The sequence below is a fragment of the Kogia breviceps genome, chromosome 15 (assembly GCF_026419965.1).
Source record: "Kogia breviceps isolate mKogBre1 chromosome 15, mKogBre1 haplotype 1, whole genome shotgun sequence".
Lineage (NCBI taxonomy): Eukaryota > Metazoa > Chordata > Mammalia > Artiodactyla > Physeteridae > Kogia > Kogia breviceps.
Window position 1 is genome coordinate 52,246,874 of NC_081324.1, and position 26,654 is coordinate 52,273,527.

Genomic DNA, 26,654 nt, shown 5'->3' on the forward strand with positions numbered 1-26,654 from the left:
TTAAAATTGGGTACAAGGCAGGCAGGTCCACTCCCACCACTCATTTTCAACATCATACTAGAAATCCTTGCTAATACAGTAAGGCAAGAAAAGAAAATAAAAGGTATACAGATTGAGAAGGAAGACAGGAAACTGTCCTTGTTCGCAGATGACATGATCATCTATGTAGAAAATCTGAAAGAAGAGACAAAAAAACTCCTGGAACTAATAAGCAATTATAGCTAGGCTGCAGGATACAAGGTTAATACACAAGTGTCAATTGCATTCCTATATACTAACAAATAAGTAGAATATGAAACTGAAAACATAATATTACGGCACAGCAAAGGAAATCAACAAAATGAAAAGGCAACCTACTGAATAGGAGAAAATATGAGCAAATCATATATCTGATAAGGAGTTAATATCCAAAATACAAAAAGAACCCATACAACTCAAAAGCAAGAAAAACAATTTGATTAAAGAATGAGCAGAGGATCTGAATGAACATTTTTCCAACGAAAACATACAGATGGCCAACAGGTACATAGAAAGATGCTCAACATTACTAATAATCAAGGAAATGTATATAAAAAAACACAATACCATCACATTACCATTACACCCCCCAAAATCAAACACTAAGGTATAAATCTAACAAAATATGTATAAGATCTACATGAGGAGAACTACAAAACTCTGATGAATGAAATCAAGGAACTAAATAAATGGAGTATACTCCATGTTCATGGATAGAAAGACTAACAGTTCATCCCAACTTGATCCATAAATTCAATGCAATCCTTATTAAAATCCCAGCAAGTTATTTTATGGATACTGACAAACTGATTCTAAAGTTTATATTGAAAGGCAAAAGACCCAGAATAGCCAACTTAATACTGAAGAAGAACAAATCTGGAGGACTGACACTACCTGACTCCAAGACTTACTACAAAGCTACAGTAATCAAGACAGTGTGGTACTGGCCAAAGAATAGACAAACGGAACAAAGGAAAAGAACAGAAAGCCCAGAAATAGCCCCTCATAAATACAGTCAAATGATTTTTAACAAAGAAGCAAAGGCAATACAATGGAGCAAAGATAATCTTTTTAACAAATAGTGCTGGAACCACATGCAAAAAATGAATCTAGACACAGACCTTACACCTTTCACAAAAATTAACTTAAAATGGATCACAGACCTAAATGTAAAACACAAAACTATAAAACTTCTAAAAGATAACATAGGAGAAACCCTAGATGACCTTGGGTATGGTGATGACTTTTTTTTAAAGGTACAACACCAAAGACATGATCTATGAAAGAAATAGTTGATAAGCTGAACTTCACTAAAATTAAGATTTTCTGCTCTGCAAAACAAAATGTCAAGGTAATGAGAAGACAAGCCACAGACTGGGAAAAAATATTTGCAAAAGACATATCTAATAAAGTACTGTTATCCAAAATATACAAAGAACTCTTAAAACTCAACATTAAGAAAACAGCCCAATTAAAAATGGGCCAAAGACCTGAACAAACACCTCACCAAAGAAGACATACAAATGGCAGATAAGCATATGAAAAGATGCTCCACAATATATATCATCAGGGAAACACATTCTTACTATACGATCCAGCAATCACATTCCTTAGTACTAATCTAAAGAAAGATGAAAACTTACATCCACACAAAAACCTGCATACAGACATTTATAGCAGCTTTATTCATAACTGACAAAACTTGGAAGCAACCAATATGTCCTACAGTAGGTGAATGGATAAACCCTGATGCAACCAGACAATGGAATATTAATCAGCACTAAAAAGAAACAAGCTATCAAGACACGGAAAGGACATGGAAGAAACTTAAATGCCTATTACTAAGTGAAAGAAGCCAAACTGAAAAGGTTACATACTATATGATTCCAACTATATGACATTCTGGAAAAGGCAAAACTATAAATACAATAAAAAGATCAGTGGTTGCCAGAGGTGGGGTGGGGAAAAGAGGTGAATAGGCAGACCACAGAAGATTTTTAGGGCAGTAAAAATACTCTGTATGATATTATAATGATGGATACATATCATTATACCTTAGTACAAACCCATAGAAGGTACAACACCAAGAGTGAACTCTAAGGTAAACTATGGACTTTGGGTGATTATGATATGTCAATATAGGTCATCCTTAGTAAAATAATGTACCATTCTAGCAAGTGATGTTGATAATGGGGGAGGCTATGCATTTGGATGGACTGGGAATACATGGGAAATCTTTGTACCTCTCTCAATTTTAGTTTGTAAAACTGCTCTAAAAATAAAATCTAAAATAAAAAATGATCAAAAATTCCCAAATATGAAAGACATGATTTCCAGAATAAAAAGATCAAGCATTAAAAGTAATGGATGAAAATGGATCCACATCAAGGCACAACACTGTACAAGTTCAGACTCTGGTGACAAAAAGAGATGTTCATGCTTGAAAGAAAAAACAGCTCACATGCAGTATCCGTCAGGAATTAGAATGGCTTAATAAGTCTTCTCAAAAGCAATTCTGAATGCTGGAAGAAAATGGGATTACTCTGAAGGAAAATAATATCTAACCTTGAATTCTATTCCCATCTAAAACCTAACAGTAAGGTTAAAAAATATATATATTGAAGGTCTATTTCCCATGCACTCTTTTTCTGAAGAAGCTACTAAAATCTATACTTCACAAAAGAAGGAATAAACTTTGAAACAGAAGGACAGAGGATACAGAAGACAAAAAATCCAACACAGGAGAGAGGGGAAGGGCACCTCCAGGATAATGGGTGAGAGACATTCCAAACGGGCATCAGGCAGAGAGCAACCTGGCCAAATGGAACAGGTCAGAAGGCACTGACAGAAATCTCTCTCAGAAGATGAAATGAATACATACCTGATGTGCCTGGATTTCTTGACAGATTACACAATTAGAGAGAATTTTGGAGAAGAATTAATTATAACAATATAGATTACTAATAAGTGAAAATAATTTTAGATTATCTCTTGGGATTAAGAGAGACTGGGAAAAACTACAAGTGAACTCTCTGGAACGAAGGAAATGTTCTACATCTTAATAAGGCTGTGGATTATGTGGGTATATGCATTTGTCAAAACTGATCCATGTATTTCACTGTATGTAAGTTACACCTCAGTTTTTTTTTTTAAAGAACAATTATGAACACCAAGGAAAACAAAAAGTTGTGTAAGAAAACACAATCTAGTATCCTCCACAGCTCAGATATGAATGTCATTTGAATAATAACATGCACAATTAATTTTAATCTTAACAAAATTACAATATAATATAATACCATATTAAGAACCTGGAAGAGGTGTGTATCTGTCTAGTGGGGGATGGGCTGGAGGTGGCAAAAGAAAGCTGAATCCTCACCTTCACAGAGAGGTATCAAAAGATAACTCCTAAAACATAAAAATCAAGAAATAACAATAGAAATGTTATTGAAAGATGTGGAGGTAAGTATATGAAGAAAAGCAGCTGAAAGAGGTGAAAATAGTTGCCTCTGAAGAAAAGTAAAATAAGATTGAGAAAGAGATGCTGTTTTTCATAACAAACCTTGTAGAACTGTTTTTCCCTTGAAATTTTTAGAATGTATGACATTCTAAAAAACAACTAAAATAAATCAGTAATTAAATAAAGGAAAAAATTAAGTACAATAACATGTAAATCTGCTTGACTGAATATAAGTCTATTTTCCAAACTCAAAAAACTTTAATATCTGAAACAAATTATTTGTTATTTGACATAGCTCATAACCAATCAAGAAACCACTGTCATGCTGCTGCAACTGATCTCTAATAAACCTAAAATGCCACGAGATCATAGAAATAAGATGTTTACACCTTATAATTACAGATCTGATCTTTGTCAAACTATCTAGCATACTTGCACACAAAAATGTGGCAACAAAAGCCCTCACTACACAGTGACAATGATCCAAACTGACACTCAACCTACAGTCTCTTGGCTGGTACTGACATCATACTGGTGCCACAATAGTAGCAATGACAAAGCCAATGGATGATAAGCGAGAACCAAAATTTAAATTTTGAACCCGTTTAAAATATGGCTTTTGGGGCTTCCCTGGTGGCGCAGTGGTTGAGAGACCGCCTGCCGATGCAGGGGACGCGAGTTCGTGCCCCGGTCCAGCAGGATCCCACATGCTGCGGAGCGGCTGGGCCCGTGAGCCGTGGCCGCTGAGCCTGCGTGTCCGGAGCCTGTGCTCCGCAACGGGAGAGGCTACAACAGTGAGAGGCCCATGTACCACAAAAAAAAATTAAAAAAAAATAAAATAAAATAAAAAAATATGGCTTTTGTGGGGCTTCCCAGGTGGCGCAGTGGTTGAGAGTCTGCCTGCCGATGCAGGGGACATGGGTTTGTGTCCCGGTATGGAGAATCCCACATGCCCCGGAGCGGAGCATCTGGGCCTGTGAGCCATGAGCCGCTGAGCCTGCGTGTCCGTCCAGAGCCACAACAGTGAGAGGCCCATGTACCGCAAAAAATAATAATAATAATAAAAATAAAATATGGCTTTTGTAAATGGTAAAATTATAACATAAACTATTAAGATTCACAAAATGCATGACCCCTACTTCACCTACATCGTAAACTATGAAACAGTCAATTTTCATAAGAAGGGGAGGGAAAAAGTTTAGATTAAATGTTTTGAAAAGAGAGATGGAAAATTGCTTATAAAATTTACTAAAATATATTTTTAAACATAATAAAACATTTACATGAGAAAATTTCACTGAATTTCCCAAAAGGACACTTACTACTTAAAAACCTAAAAGTAAATTTTGTCAATCATAAAATTTTAAAAGTTAGTATTAAGAAAATGTCAATATCTTTTAGAAATGCACAATAAAGAAGTGATGCCCAGTGTCTTCTTTAAGATACCTGAGAAAAACAAGCAAAAAGGAACAGGTGAAGCACACGTGGCAAAATATTAATAACTGTTTAAGTATAAGGTTCCTTATAACTATTCCATTCTTGTGTATGCTTCAAAATAATTTTTTAAATGCTCACATCCACATCTGGTCTTTTTAGCAAATCTTCCACTTTAGCAACATCTCCATTGGCAGCAGCCTTAACTAATTCTTCATTGAGGTCACCAGATTCTTGGGTTTCAAATAATTTCTTCAAGAGTTGGGAGAGTCTTTCTGTAAAGCATCAAATAAAGCTGCTAATATAGGAGGATCTCAAACCTTAACCACTAACAGACAAGCATTACCCATATGCCTATAATATATACTTTTCCTTTTTTATTATTTCTATCATTAATATTATTTTTGTACTATGCTACAGATATTACCCATGCACATTATAATTCCTACCATATAAAGCTGCATTAAATTCGAGCCCATAGTTATTCCCAGTTTACTCCAATTCATGTATTTCAAGTTAACATTTCAGAAAAAGAAGAGTTACATACAAACTATAATTCAAGATTTAGGAGTCATACCAAAGATATTATAAATGAACACACTACAATGGGAGTATCATAATGATACAAATTGTGTTTCAGGTCTTAAGTATATCATATGGACACTCAGAGCTCAATGTTACAGATCTTAGACTAGATCAACAGATCAATGGTTATGATTCAAAAGCAATATAATCTCTATAATGTCTGGGGAAATATTTTAGGAACAAACCAATTTTCAGTTAAAAATGGATCTCTAAGGGTTAATAACATACTTCAAAGGTGCCAACTGATTGGTTTTGACTAAAACAAGAAACAACCAGAGATGTTTTTACATAAACCCTTTCAGTATCATTTTTTTTCTAAATAGCATTTATCAGTAGCAAATTTACCCAGTTCTACTCCTTAACTCTTGGATCTACTTACTGGAAAGGAAAAAAGTCACGAAGTGGGGAAGAGGCCCAACACCTAGTCCACATTACTTGAGAGAAGGATATTAACCATCCTTCACTCTTTCAATTTGTTAAAAGTCAGCCTACTGTGATGCCATCTAACCTCACGGTAAAAATAACACCACATGATTTAAACTTCAAATACATTAGCAAATTACAGCAGGAAAGACAAGACAGAAGCAAAGAAGTAGAAAGCAGTACAAAATAAACCTGGAGGTCACCCACAACATTATCTGTATACAAGAATTGGGGAATTGGGAAAGGTTCTAATGTAAACCTATTACTTTTAGAGAAACATGAAACAAAACATACCACCAGATGCATTGCTAATGGCTGATCCTGCAGATGCCACCTTGGAAACTGCTGCTGGATTATACGTCCAAGATGTTCCACAGACTTCCACCTTTAAATCACTGTCTGAATAAATTTGTTGTACTCGGCCAACTTTACCTAAAGTCTTAAAAAAAATTAGATTCATGTTTCAAGTCTGAAGTATATACTGTAAAAATCAATCACCAGTTTTTACATATTTAAAGTACTAATTTTACTTCAGTCCTAATAAAAAAAAAATTTTAAGGATAATCACATTCAAATGGGTTATTAGTTACAAACTTTAAAGAGTATCTTTAAAAAATATTTTAATAAAACTATTTCCACAATATAAGAAATATTTTAATAAAACTATTTCCACAATATAAAACAATCATGATTTTTATTTAATTTTTATTTATTTTATTTTTATTTATTTTACTCATAAAAGTTCACAAAATCTTGGTTTCTGATATTCAATCCTTTTTTTTGTAAATTTATTTTGTAAATTTATTGATTAATTGATTGTTGGCTGCATTGGGTCTTCATTGCTGTGCACGGGCTTTCTCTAGTTGCGGCAAGCAGGGGCTACTCTTCATTGCAGTGCATAGGCTTCTCATTGCAGTGGCTTCTCCTGTTGCGGAGCACAGGCTCTAGGCGCGCAGGCTTCAGTAGTTGTGGCATGTGGGCTCAGTAGTTGTGGCTTGTGGGCTCTAGAGCACAGACAGGCTCAGTATTGTGGCACATGGGCTTAGCTGCTCCACAGCATGTGGGATCTTCTGTGTCCCCTGCATTGGCAGGTGGATTCTTAACCACTGCACTACCAGGGAAGTCCCCAATCCTTTATTAACCTCATAAGATACTTCCTGAGAACTTGTAATGCAAGTGGTCCAAAACCATCATCAATCTAGCCTAAAAAAAGAAAAACTGATTTCTAAAAAAAGCAATTTAAACCAAAAAGGGCTCAAAGCTTACATCTATGTTTAAATCCTTTATGGAATCAAGCCTGATTTCAAAACAGAAGTAACATGCTTATTAAATATATGGAGTAAGAAGAGCAATTAGGTACGGAACACAACCAGAAGCAGCAGCCCTCATGACGTGGGTACTGTTCTAAGAGCTTTATACGTATTGACTCACCTAAGACGTAAAATCCTGAAAGCTATGTAATCTTATTAGCCCCATTTCAAACTCGGGTCCAAAACCCATTCTCTTATGCACAACAGAATAGCCAATAACAACACTAGAAAACTGGTGAAGAGTAGTGATAATATCTGACTATTTCCTAACACAGAGACTGCCCTTAAACTTGTTTTCTCTTTTGACCTCTCCACAGCATCTGACTCCAACTTCTTGAAAATATTCCCTTGATTTCTGGATGACAGCCTAATCTTTCTGCCTGTTCCTTCCCTTTTCCCACTCACTGGCTCCTTTCCCTTCTTCAGATTCCTAAGTCTGTTCATTCTCCCAAACTTTATTCCTTGTTTTTTTACTCTACTTTCTTGGAAATTTAATCCACTTGACAACTATCGTCTTACTTCCAAAGAGTTCAAAATATACTACTCCAGCCCTGTTTACCCCTCTCCTAGCCCCAAAACACACACCAATTTTAACTTCATTAGACATTTTCCCCTGGAATTTTCCACCATTATCTCAAACTCTTTGAGGCTGCATTCTTTTTTTTTTCCTCCTTAACCATTAAGGAAAATCTCAAACACACAAAAATAGACAATGGTATATTGAATCCTCATGCACCCATCACCATTCTCCCCTCCTGTATTATTTTGTCATGTAAACTCTTTTTTTAAAATATAACTTCAATACTATTATGAACTTATCCCAAATTATCAATAACTCTATAATAAAATAAACTACTAGTCAGTGTTCAAATTTCCGATTGCCTCACAAATAACAATTTTTTTTAGTTTGTTTAAATCAAGTTCCTAACAAAACCTACACATTTTTTTTCTTTGCAAATTACTTGTTGAAGAAACAGGGTTATTCGTCCTATAAAGATTCAACCAATCTTAATTTTACTAATTGGTGCAGTTTAATAGATTCATCTGTCTTTCTTTGTATTTGGTGAGAAACCCTTCGAATTGGCTGCTAGATCTTTTTAACATCACCTAGAAATCTTTGATAGCTTCCTTGCTATCTGGTATGAGGCACATCTACTTCATTTCCTGCCAAAGAACTAGAATTAGCCATTTCTCCAAAGAGCCCTGATTCTTCACAGAGGGAAAGGCTATTTCGAGACCATAATCTAGGCACTAAGGTTGGTTATTGTTACTGGAATGGTCACTGTTTCCACACCTTTTCATGGACAGAGCTAGGAAATGGAGGGAGGCACAGTGTGTTTTAAAACAAAGATAAAATAAATCGTGAGTTCAAACACTCTCCCAATTCAAATTCCAGACTACAGGGTCTTTACTAAACCTCTTCTACACTACATCTACCTCTCCTTTTTGCCACTCTGATAATTCTGGTCCTCAGGGTCATTGGGAATAACAGAATTAGAATTATCATATAACTGCTCATTTGATTTTTTGTCATATTACACACACAACAGTCTCAGAGTAACAATATCAGCACTATCACAAACAATAAATTTATGAAAATTGTTAAATTTTTTTTCATGCAGTTCTGAAGGGCATAGACCTCCTATAAGGACAAATTACTGTGTTTGGAAATCACTTGGAATTTCCTCTCTGTATGATTATGCCAACAGGAAACACACTTAGGTTCATTTGTTTCATTTTATTCTCCACTTTGGGGAGTTTCCTTTTTGAACTTAATTTTGTTTTCTAATTGTATAAAATACATGTGATTTCAAATCAAATCTATAAAACAAGACATATTCAAAGATGTTTCCCTTCTACCTTTGTCCCCCATATCATATTACCTTTCTATACATGAAAACTTTTTTTAAACTTTATGGTTAATCCTTCCATTGTTTGCTTTTTTAAATATAAAGTTTATATTAAACTTTATATAGTCCCAATTAATAACTAAAATGCAATCAAACAGCTCACTAAACTTACCATATCCTCTCTGCATTCCCAGCCCATTTTCTGACAGTCATACTTTATGTTGTTAGAGCATATAACCATTATAAACTCTACCCCTTCCTTTATAACTATCATTTAATCTTAGTTTAATACATAAATATTTACTTAATGATCACTACCAGTCCTTCAGCTGACATTTCTTCAGTCATTTTGGTTGTCTAAAACTAATTCTCTAATAGATTACTCAGAAAAGGCTCACGGGGACGTGATTCTCTGGATTCTTACATTTCACAGCAGTCTACAGCCTTTACAGTACTTGAAAGTCAGTTTGGTTACATATAAAACCCTTAGTTTACATTTTCTTTCCTTGAGCATCTTAAATAAATGTTATTTCACTGTTTTCTGGCATAAAACATTGAGATCACATTTTTTTTCTTAACAACAATCTGATTTTCTTTCCTTTATAAGTAACTTGGTCTTTTTTTCTAAATACCCAAATAATTTTTTCTTTTCTTGAAGATTCTATTATTTTACCAGAATATGGCTCTGTTTGGTGTTCTGGGTTAGTTTTCCCAGGTATGCAATGTGCCCTTTTGATATTTAATTTCAAATCTTTCAATTTCAGGTAAACTTTCCTGGAATTACAAATTTTAGCATTTGTTATATTCCATTACTTTGGTTTCTGTTTTTTCCTTTTTGCAAGGATTCCCTAATACACATATATTAGATATTCTATATTTGTCACTTTCTCTCAAATACATCTTATCTTTTTGATTTTAAAAATTTTCCTCCTTTTTACCTCTGTTTCTCTTAAGGCATTATCTGTTGTATTTATTTGCTCTATGTTGCTTCTAGCTTATTGCATTTCTGAAATGAATTTTTAAAAATTCTTTCCTAAGTTCTACCTCATTTCTAATTATGATTTATTTCATCCTTTCATGTCTTTTATCATATTCTTAATTTTTTAGCTCATTTTGAATTATTAGATTTTCATTTTCTGAGCATATCTTTCTGATGTACTTTCATCTGCCTGTGGAGAAGTTATTCTATTCCTTATTCTCCTTTTTCAATAACAACAGTGCATAGGGATTCGACCATGATCCCTTCCAACTTTTGCCTGGATTTACTCTTTCCTTTGTGCCTATTGTCTCTACCCTACTCAATCTGGTTCTATTCCCAGCATTTTCTCCTCAATGGAGGGCTCTGCCCCGGAAGGGAGATTTGGCTGGTTGGTTTGGAGAGTTTATAGCCCCAGGCTACTCCAGTCCCTTCAGATTTTAGCATGGACCTATTGCTCTCACCCCAAACCGGAGGCTACAAGAGCTCTCCCAGGTTGGCTGTTGTTATCACATTAATCTACCACACTAACCAATGAATACTCATTAGCTATTCTGGAGTTTCCCCCTTCTCAGGTCCACCAGATGCTCCATTAATTCTCTCTGCTGCCACACAGATGCAGACCCTGTAGCTGTCAATGGTTTATCTTTACTCATTCACATTTTAAGATTCAAAAGACTATGACTATTCTATCACCTGGCTTTGTTACAGATGTTTGTAGCTTTTTTGGTTATGCTAACTAATCTAGTTGTTGACTGTTTTTATCATGAGGATTTGAGAAGATTCAAATCCTAATAATGATAAACATCACTACTGGAATCCGAGTACTGCCCTCTAGAAATTACCTAGAGGTTTTGCTTATACAGCAGCTTAATATGGGAGACAGGCTTTGAAGTAATATAGATTTGGGTTCAAATTCCAGTTCATTATCTTAGTTCTGATTTCCTCATATTTAAAATAAGGATGTCATACCACCACCTACTTATAATATTCCTAAGACAAATAAAGTCTGTATGTTTATGTATATATGTGTAAACATATATATAGCATGTGCTGCATATATATGTACGTATACATCATTCGGCACAGTGCTCAGTATAACTGGGCACTCAACATATGGAAGATGCTATAAGGTGTCACTGATAAGGAGAAAAAACAAAAACATCTTGACTATAAAATAATTTTAAATAGTATATATAGCTCCTATAAAACACATCAAAAAATGACATTTTAAATAACACCCCACTACAGTGAAGCCTGAAGTATATTAATACATTTTTTTAACCAACTTAAAACCAAAAGCAAACAAAACAAAGAGGGATTATATAGAACTCAACTTTTTGGAGAAAAATAATGATTTTAAAATAAAGTCCTGAAATACAACTATCACTTATTCAATACCTAACTAAAGCAATAAAATTGTCAGCATCACGTGCAAACTATGAAATGTCTTTGAATGAAAGCACCACAACAACAGAGATTTTTTTTTTTTTCTGTTGTGTTCACTATTACATCCCTGAAGGCTAACAGGCATACTGCTTCTGCTAAAACATCTGCTGAAGGACTAAGGCAGGAAGGAGGGATGGACTGATGGAGGGACAGGACACCATGAAGGATAGGAAAGGGGGACTGGACAGGATAGGAGGGGGCAGAGGGCAAATGGGGCAGGAGTTGGGGCTGGACAAGAAAAGAAAAAGGTGTTGACCAGGACAGAGGACTAGACAACACACCAGGGTGGGTTGGATGTCATATCAAGGGGGTGGGAGAGGAGGTACATGGGACAGGAAGGAGGTGCTTAAATGGGATGGGACTTGGGAAGATAGGATTTGGAACAGGATGAGACAGGAGCAGGGAGTGGGCAAAGTGGAGGGCTGAAGAGGAGGATATAGCAAGGTGGAAAGGAATGGGATACAGGGCAAGGCAGTAAGGGCAGTTGGCAGGATAAAACAGGTAGTACAGAAGGAAAGAGACAGGAGGACAGAAGCAAGGAGAAGATGGAGAAAGAGAAAGATGAATGAAAAGAGGGCAGAACAAACAAATTATTTTGTTACTGCTGAACATTTGACAAAAAAATGTATTGAATGACTAAATAAAAAATTAAACTGTAGCTCTTTGGGAGCAAAGCTATCTCAGAAGGCACACATTCTGAGCTGCTCTTGCAGTCTTAAGTTTTAGAGAGGCATGCCCCCAAGTGAGGAGAGCAGCGGTGGTCCAGCACTGCTGGTGACTGGATGAGCACGTCGCTCTCATTCTGGGGTGAAATATCAGGAAGCCTCTTTGCCTCACCCCAACATTACATTCTCCACTAAAAGCTCTATTGAAAAATATTAACTATGGCTCTTTTTTGGACCTTCCCAGGCTAATCTAACTGAAATAAGTTAGAAAATAAAAGGCAAACATATGTTAAGCTGCCAATGAAGATTACAATTCTCAAAGGATTATGCTAATTTCGTTTCTAAAATCAAAGTTTTAAAAACTTTTAAAAACTACATAAACATGGTATATTTCCTAGTCCCAAATTATTTCATATGTACTTACTGGGAGCATAGCTTCAGCCCATTCTCCATGTCCTCTCTGTAGAAGTTTAATTCTTTCCAGGTCATAACAAACTTGTACAAGATCACCCACTTGGAACTGTGAGGGGCCTCCTTCTGCGCCCTGAGCAGCATCCCCACTTCGGACAATGTTCGCTTTAGTGAGAACAGCAGGATTGAAGGTCCACCTAAAAATCAAAGCCAAAATTCAACATAGGTAAGTTTACTTAATTTTACCACAAATTCTTAGTTAACCATTACAGGGAAAAGAGCTTTATAACACACCAACAGTGTAAAGCAATCCTTTACAATTACATCCTGAATGATTTGTATTTCTTTTTATGATTTTATGATACAGATTTGGGAAAAGAGTTATCCATAATCTCACCACCCTAATATGATAAACTTCTGTCTAGCAATTCTGTCTAGATTTATTTGCACTTGCATGTCTTATAAAATTGTTATTTAAAAAAGTAGCACACACTCAAAAAAAACAATACACAATCATTAAAAATTAAAACATTTCATAAACATGTAAAGTAAAAGTGAAAGTTCCATTTCACACAAACACACCTGGATCACCATTCCCCACCCCACTAGACACCACAGTTAATACTACATTGCGTAGCCCTGCAGATCTTCTATTAATGTGCAGAGTGATGGTTATAAGAGAGTTGTTTTGTTTTCCATAAATGGGATCATAATATACATATATATATTATTCTGTGACTTCTTTTTTCTCAGAGAATGCATCTTGGAACATTTATTTTTCAATGTGACAGATATAGATCTATTTATTTTGATTTAATGGATACCTAGTATTCCATAGCATCGATATGCACAAATGTACTTAGTGATTCTCCTATTGACTATCATTTAAAGTAATTCTTGGTCCGCCTGCCGATGCAGGAGACACGGGTTCGTGCCCTGGTCCGGGAAGATCCCACATGCCGCGGAGCAGCTAAGCCCGTGAGCCATGGCCGCTGAGCCTGTGCGTCCGGAGCCTGTGCTCCGCAACGGGAGAGGCCACAGCAGTGAGAGGCCCGCATACCGCAAAAAAAAAATAAAAAATAAAAAATAAAGTAATTCTTGGGCTTCCCTGGTGGCGCAGTGGTTGAGAATCCGCCTGCCGATGCAGGAGACATGGGTTCGTGCCCTGGTCCGGGAGGATCCCGCATGCCGCGGAGCGGCTGGGCCCGTGAGCCGTGGCCGCTGGGCCTGTGCGTCCGGAGCCTGTGCTCCGCAACGGGAGAGGCCACAGCAGTGAGAGGCCCGCATACCGCAAAAAAAAAAAAAAAAAAAAAAAAAAAAAAAAAAAAAAATAAAGTAATTCTACATTTTCACTATTATTACGAACAACACTATAAAGAACATCACTGTAAGTACATCTTTGTGCACATGGGGGTCAGTATTTCATTAGATTCTTAAAGGAACCACCTAATCAAAGTATATATTTGTTTACAATTCTGATAGAGCCAAACTGCTCTACAAAGAGTATACTATTTTCCCATACCATTGCAATCTCATGGATAAAAATATCATCTAGTTTTAAATTGCCATGTACGGGTATCTTACATCCTTGTAATCACTATCAAAATAAATTTGGACTCGGATTTCTTCTTTCCTATACATAAGCATTTTTCTATGCTGCCACCATCTGCATAACCACCATTTTATTGACTACTTAATATCCCATCAAAAAGTTGTACCACTGTGTATAACACATTTCTCCTAGTCCCATATGGTACTCCAAGGGAAATAAGGTTCCCTAGTCAAATAAACTTTTACAATATGGCATATTATACCCTCTTTTCCTTATTATAATGGTCCTTAGCATATAAAAGGCTCTGAGAGGTCACAACACACAAAACCCTGCTTACTAAATTCCTATAACCATGTAAACTTTCTAAAACAACCACAAAGAGAAAGAAGTGCCTCTGATCAGTTAAGAATAAAACTCAAATACAAAAAGTTTTCAGTCTTATCAGCCATGGTGCCCTTTATTTACCTCACTCCCAAAGTTCCAGAATCTACTAGACCTGTGTAGTGCTCGAACGGTAGTACAAGGTGTTCCTTCTGCCTACAGCGCTCCCTTGCCCAGGTGAAAACCAAATCCTTCAACCTTACTTAATGTAATATGCTCGCTTAAGTTTTCTCGTATTTGTCCAGCTGATATGACCACTCTTCTTTTGTACCTTCAGAATAGCCTGAATACTCACCTATCATAACTACTTAAAACATTTTAATACAGTTATTTCTGACTTTGTCTATCCAAATTAATAGAGAAACTCCTTCAAAGCAGAGGACCATGTCTTGTTTGTCTCTGTAATTCTAACACTAATCACAGGGCCTAATACAGGATAAGTATTTAATAAATTGGTGTTGAATAAAGGATAAAAAAAGATTATTTTCTGGAAGTCGAATGTCATGTTACTAATAACACTACTGCCCAAGAAAGAATTTTGACCGAGGAAGAATTCTTCAAGTAATAATCCTAATCTGTGTTAAACTAACATTTCCAGATAACAAGATACTATTTAAGACAAAATATGCTAGTACATGCTACTCTGAACTTAAATTGTGTTAAGAATTTTTCCTTCTTTTCTGTTAAGAGCTTTTTTGAGATGCAGCTCACATATCATACAATTCACTCATTTAAAGCATGTAATTCGGTGGTTTTAGTATATTCAGTTGTATGAACCAACCATCACTACCTAATTTCATTTTCATTACCACAAAAAGATACCCCCATAACTATTAGCAGTCACTCTGAATTCACCCCTCTCTCCCCAGCCCCTAACAACCAGTAATATACTTTCTGTTTCTATGGATTTCCTTACTATGGACATTTTGTATAAATAAAATCAGATAATATGTGACCTTTTGTGACTGGTTTCTTTCACTCAATATAATGTTTTCAAGATTTATCTATGTTGTAGCATATGTCAGTACTCCATCCCTTTTTATGGCCAAATATAATATTCCATTGGATGGATATATCACATTTTATCCATTCATCAGTTGATAGACATTTGGGTTATTTCCACATTTTGGCTGTTATGAATAATACTTCTACAAACATACATGTACAGATTTTTGTGTGGGCACATGGTTTAATTCTCTTGGGTACAAACCTGGAAGTAGACATGCTGGGTCATAACGGTAACTCTATACATAGCATTTTGAGGAACTACTGAACTGTTTTCCAAAGCATCTAGACCACTTCTCGTACTTACCATCAATGTATGAAGGTTTGGTTCTAATTTCTCTATACCCTCAGCAACACTTGTAATTATCCTACCTTTTTATTCTAACCATTCTAGCATGTGAAGTGGTATCTCATCATGGTTTTGAATTGCATTTCCCTAATAACTAATAATGTCCTGCATCTCTTCAAGGGTGATATAAAATGAATTGTGCCCCTCCAAATTTCATGTTAAAGCTCTCTAGCTCTTAATGTAACTGTATTTGGAGACTGGGCCTTTAGGGACATAAGTAAGGTTAAATGATGTCATAAAGGTGGGGTGCCATGTGAGAAGGCAATCCTCTGCAAGCCAGGAAGAGGTCTCACCAGAAACGAACCCTGATGGCACCTTGTTCTTGGACTTCCAGCCTCCAGAACTGTAAAAAAATAAACTTCTGTTGTTTAAGCCACCCAGTCTGTGGTATTTTGTTAAGGCAGCCCTAGCAGACCAATGCAATGAGTTTATTGGCCATCTCTATATCTTCTGTGGAAAAATGTCTGTTCAAATCCTTTGCCCATTTTTCAATTAGGTTATTTATCTTTTACTGTTGGTTTTTTTTGTGTGTGTGTGGTACACAGGCCTCTCACTGTTGTGGCCTCTCCCGTTGCGGAGCACAGGCTCCGGACATGCAGGCTCAGCAGCCATGGCTCATGGGCCCAGCTGCTCCGCAGCATGTGGGATCTTCCCAGACCGGGGCACAAACCCGTGTCCCCTGCATCGGCAGGCGGACTCTCAACCACTGCGCCACCAGGGAAGCCCTTATTGTTGAATTTTAAGAGTTCTTTATACTATATTCTAGATATAAGTCTCTAATCAGACATATGCTTTGCAAATATCTTCTCCCATTCCATGGGCTGTCTCTTCACTTTCTTGATAGTTTCCTTTGAAACACAAAAGTTTTAATTTTGATGAAGTCTATTCACTCTTTCTTTGGTTGCTTCTACTTTGGAGGTCATATCTAAGAAACCCCTGTCTAATTCAAGGTCACGAAGATTTATGCCTATGTTTTAAGACTTTCATAGTTTTAGCTCTTGCATTTAGATCTGTGATCCATTTTGACTTAATATTTGTACATGCTGTGTAGCAGGGGTCCAATTTCATTCTTTTGCATGTCAATATCCAATCGACTCAGCATCATTTTTTTTAATTGGAGCTTTATTTTTCAGATTGTTGTATACTTGAAATATAACATTAAATTAAATTAAAATTTAATTTTAATTAAAATTAAATTAGTTAACAGTAAATTAGATGTACACAATAACTGAATATCTGTAAATACTGTAGGCACCGTCTGTTGAAAAGACTGTTCTTTCCCCATGGAACTGTGCTGAACCACTGTCAAAAATCAACTGACTTTAAATGCAAGGGCTTATTTCTGGACTCAATTCTACTCCATCAATTTACATGTTTATTTTTAAGTCAGTAATAGACTGTCTTGATTACTGTAGCTTTGTGGTAAATTTTCAAGTTGGGAAGTGTGAGTCCTCCAACTTTGTTCTTCATTTTTAAACTGTTTTGGCTATTCTGGGTTCCTTGAGTTTCCATATGAATTTTAGGTTCAGTTTGCCAATTTCTGTATAAAAAAAAAAAAGGCAAGGATTTTGATAGGGATTGCACTGAATCTGTTGATTAGTTTGAGGAATACAGTAATATGTTAAATGTTGAATTATTTCCCCCAAAAGATATGCTGAAATGCTAATCCCCAATACCTCAATGTGAGCATATTTAGAAACAGGGTGTTTGCAGATGTAATCAAGTTAAAATGAGGTCATATCGGATTAGGATGGGCCCTAAATCCAATGACTGGTGTCATTATAAGGTCACGTGAAATCATCTTTTGATCATTTTCTATGTAAAAGACTCCAGAATTTCCATGAGCTCAATTAACTTTCTTCTATGCCTCCTTATGGTTCTTTCCTTATGGATGGCTAAGGTACAAATGTTGGCTTGACGAAAATAAAATAGCAGGCTGGAGGACTGTTGATGTGGCTCTCGGTATCAAATAATCTCCCTACAACTGTCTGAACTTGACTAATCAGAGACTGACTTGAATGAATTTGAAAATAAACTATGTACCCAGAAGAAAAAAAATAAGGTCATGTGACAATGGAGGGGCACAGAGACTCACAGGGGACAAGACCATGTGAAGACAGAGGCAGAGAAATGAGTGATGCATCGACAAGCCAAGGAAAGCCAAGGATTACCAACAACCACCAGAAGCCAGGAGAGAGGCATAGAAGGGATTCTCCCTCAGACCTCCAGAAGAAAACAGTCTTGCCAACATCTTCACTTTGGACTTCTAGCCTCCAGAATTTGAAAGAATAAATTTCTGTTGTAAAGCTGCTGTTTATGGTAATTTGTTATGGCAACCCTAGGAAACTAACATACCATCTAAACAACATTACATGAAACGTCTTTCCATTTAGGTCATCTTTAATTTGCTTCAACAATGTTATACAGTTTTTGGTATACAAATCTTGTACTTATTGGGCTAAATTTATTCTTAGGTATTTTATTCCTTGTGATGCTATTGTAAGTGGAATTGTTTTTTTAATTTCATTTTCAGATTGTTCATTGCTAGTATACAGAAATACAACTGATTTTTCTATACTGATCTTGTATCCTGTGACTATGCTGAATTCATTTATTAGTTCTAATAGTTTTTTTTGTGGATTCTTTAGATTTTTCTATACACAAGATCATGTCACTTGTGAACAGAGAGGGTTTAACTTCTTCCTTTCTCTTATTTCTTTTTCTTGCCTAATTGCCCTAGCTAGACCCTCTAGGACAATATGGAATAAAAGTGAGGAGAGCAGACATTCTTATTTTGTTCCTGATCTTAAAGGAGAAAGCATTCAGTCTTTCCCACTGAGTATGCTGTTAGCTGTGGGTTTTTCATCAATGTCCTTTATCAAGCTGAAGAAGCTCCCTTCTGTTCCTAGTTTATTTAGTATTTTTATCATGAAGGATGTTGGATTTTGGCAAATGCTTTTTGTGTATCTCTTGATATTATCATGTATATCCTTAAGATTTAAACACAATTAGAGCTAATTCTATAATGTGGTTAGCAACTTAATGTTAATTTTTCTTATTTCATATATAATCCTTCCCCTAAAGAATCTCAGAGAGTTAGTTTCTTTATGTATATGTCAGTAATAAAGCTTTGACAACTATTCAATTTAACTACCGAATTTTTTCTTTAAAATACTGTAAACATACTAGTAAACTGGATATATTTTGGCCCCTAGGGACAAATAAATAAAAGGCACAGCCCTAGTCTCCAAGAAACACGAAACCCAAAGACCAAATAAATAACCATTTTAGTAGATAATAGGAGACCTAAACAGATAAATAGCATATGCATGTACCAGGGAGGGGGGAAGGAGAGAGGAAGTAAGCATAAAAGTTCAATATTTATAGGAGGCAAAGGAGTTAATCCAGAGAAGGAGGGAGACAAGGAGGAAAGGGTATTCTGCATGGAAGGAGTGGTGTGTGCAAAGGTTACGGAAGTGAGTAAACACGCAGTGCTGTGTGGCTGATAAGCATTAGTGTGTGCACAGGTGTCTGTGGCAAGGGAGAGCTGTGTTACCATGAGATGACGCTGGAGATATGGGCCAGAGGAGTTTTATTGTTATCCCATTCATTCAGGGTAGACTCATGCAGTCCAATAGAACACAGAACTTTTTAGCTATACTTGGACCTAATACTGATACAATGTATTCTGCCCCCTAAAGGAAAAAAAAGTGCACAGAACATTGAATCATAAATATATTCATATAAATATACACACACACACTGTTCTTACTTGTTTCCCTCCACTTTACCAACATATTCTGGATTTTCATCTATTATTGAAGAGCTAGCTGTAAGAAGTCTTTATTATATCACATTATTTGCTTTCTTTAAGGCTCTTTCCTCTATATACTAACTTTATTTGCCATTACTGAAAATTTAAAAATATAACCAACCTATTGCCACTTGGATACTGTACTACAATGTCATGATCTTCATCAATGCCACAAACAGTTCCAGTTGTAGTTAAAGTCTCAAACATGCCATCAGTCCATCCTCCATGACCATGCTGCAAAGACTGTACAATTTCTAGGTCAAGATCTATATTGACCAGGTCACCAATCTGCAATCCACCAGGATTCCTGTTGCCATTCTGCTCACCTGTAATTGCAGAGGGAGTTGACAAAGGAAAAGGAAAATCACAGCAACAACAGGCAAATGCACTGTTTTAAATAAGAAAAAGCCCAAGATATTTGAGTTTTAGTTACTATCTAATCTTAAAATGTTTTGAGAATATACTGTGAGTATCAAATTCTAGAATTAGGGAGTTTTAAAAAAAGAAAGAAAAGAAAACAGACTCAAAACCAGAAATAATGAAATGATCTACAACAATGACTGAACAGGGGCAGAATCTACAGAAGACTAGGCAACCATCTATCAGAACACAAAGTTCTGGGCATTGACAATATTCACCTTTCTGCCTGGATGACTTGCTGAAGAGCCAACATAACTAACTAAAGTATATGAAAGAGAACCCTCGAATTTTTTTTCCTCTGAAGTGCTTACTGTTATTAGTTACCAAATAGTTCTTGTGATTTTTGCCTAAAGAGCATTTGCAAATATTTCAAAGCCCATTTCTGAGGTTATTTTCAAAACTACATATGGGATAAAGGATTCATGATCATAAAACACTATGCTAAGTGATCTGAAATGGGTATGCTGATTCTACGCTTTCCTTGTAAAGCCCAGATACAAAACAAAGTTTCTGAAAGCAAGAGAGAGAGATGATCTCCTCAAAACCGTAAGATTTTCTTCTACATTCTCCTTTTTAAAAAAATTAGGTATGCTGGAAGAGAACAGCGCTTCTGGGCAATAAGGCAAATCAAATGATTTGGAAAGAGGAACAGAGCGTTCACATGAGAAAGGAAAGCATTCAGAGACTAAAGGTTTAATCAGAAGAATGTGGTAAATGTTCATCTTGCCAACAATGAAGAATCTATAAAATGAAACTAGTTTTGGTTTTCTTGTTCTTTTTTTATTTTAATGATACATGAAATTATATTTATCATATTATCTTAATCTTAGAGCTGTTCTTATATTTTCAAAGAAATTTTACAGAAATTCTAAGCAATTTATAAGCATTAAATTGTTAGGTCCTATTCTCAGTAGTATAAGAGATATAACATTGATCATATAACACAAAATTTTTCAACAATATAAGTTTATGGTTAAAAGACAAAAGTTTCAAACATAGTATGCCATATAAATGGTATATCAATTATCAAGTCATGACAATTCTTTCAGAGTCTAAATAAATTAAAAAGAACAAATGCTTTAAAACAAAATAAAACCAAAAGAGTATGTCTTTAAAAAGCTTTAATGGTAACTAATTTTTTTAAAGCCCATTTTAAACACTTTTCCGATTCCATGAACTCTGACCCATTATTTAGAAACTTTCTCTAGCCTGCTAACTCACCTAGCACAGGACAATGATCTCTGTAGAAAGAACCTCCTTTGGCATCCTGGACACACTTCAGGTCAGACTAAGAAAAAGAAAAGAAAGAAGAAAAATCACCCTTGAAAACTTCAACTACAGCTTAAAACCTAAAATACACAAAAATGTTCATTCAGAACATATCCTCAGCAGAAGTGAAGAGCAGCTCTTGGTTAACAGTCACACTAAACACTGCTTTCAAAAACTATAAACTTGGGCTTCCCTGGTGGCGCAGTGGTTGAGAGTCCGCCTGCTGATGCAGGGGACACGGGTTCGTGCCCCGGTCCAGGAAGATCCCACATGCTGCGGAGCGGCCGGGCCCATGAGCCGTGGCCGCTGAGCCTGCGCGTCCAGAGCCTATGCTCCGCAACGGGAGAGGCCACAGCAGTGAGAAGCCCGTGTAACGCAAAAAAAAAAAAAAAAAAAACAGAGGAAAAAACTCCTTACAAAATATTTTTAACACCTATTGTATTAAATTCTCACTTTACAGATGTTCCCTCCAATTGCATACTCATGATTCATATGGCTGTATTCTGACAAAAGGAGATGACAAAAGAAAAAAATGAAAGAATACAATAAGGGCTATTTTTACTTCCCTTCTTTCACCCGTCCAGTATTTTCATCTTTTGTGGTTCTTATGCTTACCATGCCCTCAAAGCCAACTCTGTAAAGGTTCTTAGCACCATTGTCCCAGAGAACGTAGGCCGCGCTATGTGGGCTTGATGCACTCCAGTCTTGGATTTCTGTTACCTAAGGGAAATTTTTGAGGAAAAAGAAAATTTTGAAAGAGGAGAGGAGAGGTTGGTTCTTTTAATTATATTTAAATCTTTAAAAATATTTCAGCTACAATCCTGTGTAACAGGATCATGAAAAATACTTATTTACCAAATATGTCACTTCTAACATATAACTGAATTATACAATTTTCCAGAATATTATAAGGTAATTTCTAAAACCACTGTAGAAATCTTAAATAGAGAAGCTTAGTGATTACAGTGATGGATTATTAGAAAATACATAATTCAATACAAAATTTAAAATCTTTACTCTTAAAGGATTCCCTCTAACAACAGTGTATTCTTTAAAACCTATTCTTTAATACAAAATTTAAAATCTTTGACCAAATACCCTGAAAATTTCAAGGTAAACCCGCTCTCTGGTCAGCTAAATGCTGATAAGCATGAGGCTCAAAGGCCAAGTTTAAAGAAGACTTGAGTGACTTGGCTCCTCCAGTAGCACCCCTCAGTTGCCCCAAAAAGCAGGCCATCTAAGCTGAAACACCGTGACTGCAGTGGAGACCCAGACACAATCTCTAGGCCCCACAAGCCAGCAGCCTGATTAGTAAGAGCATTTAATACTTAAATAAATTAATTAATTAATTAAAATGCTGGAGTTGCTATTGCTTAAGGGCCAAGAATCAACTACACAAAACTGACACACAACGAGCACTAAACTTGGGTATTCTCAAGTGAACAAGTCTACAGCTCAGAATGGGAAGTCGCACATGCACAACTCATTACTCTTCTCCACCCTGACACTTATAATCAACCTTGCTACATAGTTACTTAGAATGCCAGGCTGATGTTAAATGTAATTTTTAAGGCATGCCCTTAAAAACAGACTATTCCAAATAAGATACATAATGACCATTTAATTTTCACCCTGTACTAAAGACATAGTTTTGCAAGCTAGTATTTTACGGTGCTTTTGTAGACATAAAAAGTTCTTATACTTAAAATTTAATCAAATATTTGAGCAATATTTCAAATTGTTAGTAAATGAGTCTATCCTTTTTAAGTTTTTTTTTTTTTTTTTTTTTAAGGCCGAACGGTGCAGCATGCGGGATCTTAGTTCCCCGACCAGGGATGGAACCCATACCCCCTGCACTGGGAGCGTAGAGTCTTAACCAGTGGACTGCCAGAGAGTCCCTATTCTTTTTAATTTTAAAATAAATTATACATTATAACAATATATCATATGTAAATTTTAAAGAATAATAAAAAACAAAATGAACATCAGACTAAGAAAAAGAATATTACCAGTACTTTTCAATTCCCCTGCATGCCTCTCATCACTCCCACCCTCCTGCCTTCCAACAGAGGTAACTACCATCCTGAATGCAGAGTCCATCACTGCCATTGTTTGCTTTCTGATTTTCACAACAACCACTGTTTAACCTTCCAAAGCAAGAGTTTCTAACACTCTAAAGTGAAACATGCAATTTTTAGCAAAAAAAATCCCTTCTGATTCTAATATAGTCAGATTCTATTTCATTCATTTTCAAAAATACAATGCTAGATTAAATAACTCTGTGTTTTCATGATGGACAAAAAAGCATGTGACCAACTAAAAAAGACTACAAACTTTAAATCAAATTCATCCTAAATTTCAAATTACTTGGGACATAAGCAAATTCATTACTCAAGCTCTGAATCACTAAATGAAATTCCTTCATTTGTTAATATGATTTGGCTTATCAAGGAGGAAAGTGGAAGGCATAAGAAAATAACTACATTAATTTCATACTTTCAATTCTGACTAAGAAATATGTGCAGGATGGCTGCTAAAACCATTAGGTAAAAGGTTGCTGAGAAACTCTATAAAGGATCAAACTGACAATACCTGCACTGATTAATCTTAACATCACCAATAGTAGGATAATCAAACTTTATGTGCCTCCTGATGTGATGCAATGAAAGTACACACACAACTGATGAGGTACTCTTGACAAAAAAACCTGAACCTGAACCTGAGTCCAGTCATGTCTCTACACCTAACAACTAGTTTATAAGACTACAAGGGTCAGAGGAAGAAGTTAAAGAATATCATAAAGAATCAATCAGCCAAATCCAAAGAACCTTGATTTCTTCAACAAACAAATGGCATTTTTTAAAATGTTGATAATTTTTGAAGTTGGATGTTGGGTGCATGGGAATTTGTTATACTACTCTTACTATTCTCATGCATGTTTGAAATTCTCCATAATAAAGTATTTTAAAAAGAAGAAAATATATCTAGCATACCTGTATGGAACAATCAACATATATTCGAAAGCATTTGCAAAATGAAAACAGTCTTGAAATACTAACGTAGGTAGTTAAGAATACACTACACACTTCCATGATGACCTTTGCCAAAGCCATGGTACAAAGCAAAAATCCATGGTACATGTTGGCACATGGTAGGCCATAGACTGCATCAGTATTACAGCATCAGCCCAGGTTGGTTTATACCCCTTAATATGGCTCATGCTAGCCATATTGTTGAGAACATGTAGTAATGAGAATGGGGTGGGAATCTTGAACCCCAAGGGGAAAAAAAAGATAAGAAAAGAGGATTGGGACAGAGCAGCCAGTACTGAAGACTGACCAGCACAGGAAGGCTTAAAAACTTTCTTCATTCACACACATGGTCAAAAAGAGTCAGACAAAAATTACATTTCATCTCAAACATGTGCTTAAATAATGTTACCCTGAAGACTTACTATTACATTAAGTTCCCTCAGAATCACATGTGTAAGATGGTTTCATTTACTTTTCATTTTGTTCTTAAAATGTAACAAGTATTAAATCATAACAAACCAAAAATGTAATACTGACGACTCAAAGCTTCAAAAATGCCTACTTTTCATTCCCCTAAGAAGTGCCAATATAACAAAAATCCAGAAAGTTCCATTTATGTGGCTTCAGACTTTAGCTGCAACTGCTTTTGAAAAGCTGATGAAAAAAAATTTTCCAACCCTCTGAACCATAAAATTAAGCGTGAGGAAGAACATAAAGTTAAAAACAATTTTAGAATGAAAGTATTAAAAAATTTACTTCTTGTGCACTCTTGCAAAAGACATTACTAGAACGTGTACACCACCAAAGGAAAGAGTAAGCTAAGTAAGATGATGTAATGGGATACAGAAAACATGGGATCTGGGTTTCCCTGGTGGTGCAATGGTAAAGAATCCGCCTGCCAATGCAGGGGACACGGGTTTGAGCCATGGTCCAGGAAGATCCCACATGCCGTGGAGCAACTAAGCCCGTGCACCACAACTACTGAGCCTGTGCTCTAGAGCCCACAAGCCACGACTACTGAGCCCGCGTGCCACAACTACTGAGCCTGCGTGCCACAACTACTGAAGCCCATGTGCCTAGAGCCTGAGCTCCACAACAAGAGAAGCCACCACAATGAGAAAGAAGCCTGTGCACCACAACGAAAAGTAGTCCCCACTTGCCACAACTAGAGAAAGCGCGCATGCAGCAACAAAGACCCAATGCAGCCAAAAATAAATAAATTAAATAAATAAATTTTTTTTAAATGCTTTAAAAAACAAAACAAAACAAAACATGGGATCCAGCCAGGAAAGAGGCAAGGGCATCCATCAAAGGGAGCTGCCAGGATGACTGCTGGGTACCAGGCATCCAGGGCAATCTGTCTGAACTGCAGCCATGTGATTCACAGGCCAGACATGCTGAAGGCTCTTATCACCCAGATGCCCACTGACATTGCACCATTTTGCCAACCTAAGGTCACATTGCCTGAGTGAGCCTGACCCAAATTCTCCACCGTACTTGGCTTGTTGGACTATGTAATGATGAGGTTCTCACTCTCCCTTCCACCCCGCATTCTCTGCCACCTAAATCAACTGAGGTCTCTCATCTTACCCCACAGAATATTCTGCTTTGACCCACTCCTAAAACTTTGAGGTGGACCATGGTAAGCTTAGAAGCAAAAAAATGCATAGTAACCCATGTCCTCTGACCATATTCCTGTCCAGTATCCTACACTTGGCCCATACTTCTGCCTTGCCTGATGTCCTGACCGTGCTGAGCCCTGTGTTTCCCAGGACTCACTAATGAGTTCTGGCAGGGCTTGCGATCAGGAAAAGGTAAACAGAAGGCTTTTAAAGGTATTCATAACATTCTATTTTTTAATCTGTATAGTAGGAAAAAAGTTTGCTTTTTAAAATTTTATTACTATTATTTAAGCTTTAACATCCATTTTATATATCCTATATGACACAGGATTGCTATAAATGATTACAGAAATTGTTAACTGCACAAAGGGCCTTGCCAAGGAGGAGAATAGAGGCTGACCTCCAGCCTGAGCTCCACTTACCAAGACCTTATACACAGGGACAAGGCTGTTCCTGTGTCCATGCTCAAAGAGGTACCTTTTCTCTACCACTGCCTTGCCAAGCATGTCCCCACATCACTCCATCCACCCAGAGGTGGCACCTTTCCCAAATTCACACTGGTCTATTTTTCTTTTTAGAAATGTGCTTCTCAAACTTTAATGTACACCTGAATGACTTAGGGCTCTTGT

General features: G+C 36.3%; 1 protein-coding gene across 1 annotated transcript in view; it reads right to left on the reverse strand.

The window, feature by feature from the left end:
• Positions 1-26,654, reverse strand: part of MIB1 (MIB E3 ubiquitin protein ligase 1) — a 112,265-nt gene that overhangs the window by 62,794 nt on the left and 22,817 nt on the right. The window contains exons 4-9 of the mRNA XM_059039479.2: positions 21,987-22,091; positions 21,324-21,390; positions 19,804-20,008; positions 12,595-12,778; positions 6,215-6,359; positions 5,054-5,187 (exon numbers count right to left, since the gene is read on the reverse strand). Of these exons, the coding sequence (XP_058895462.1) occupies positions 5,054-5,187; positions 6,215-6,359; positions 12,595-12,778; positions 19,804-20,008; positions 21,324-21,390; positions 21,987-22,091 (840 nt within the window). The remainder of the gene's footprint in view (positions 1-5,053; positions 5,188-6,214; positions 6,360-12,594; positions 12,779-19,803; positions 20,009-21,323; positions 21,391-21,986; positions 22,092-26,654) is intronic.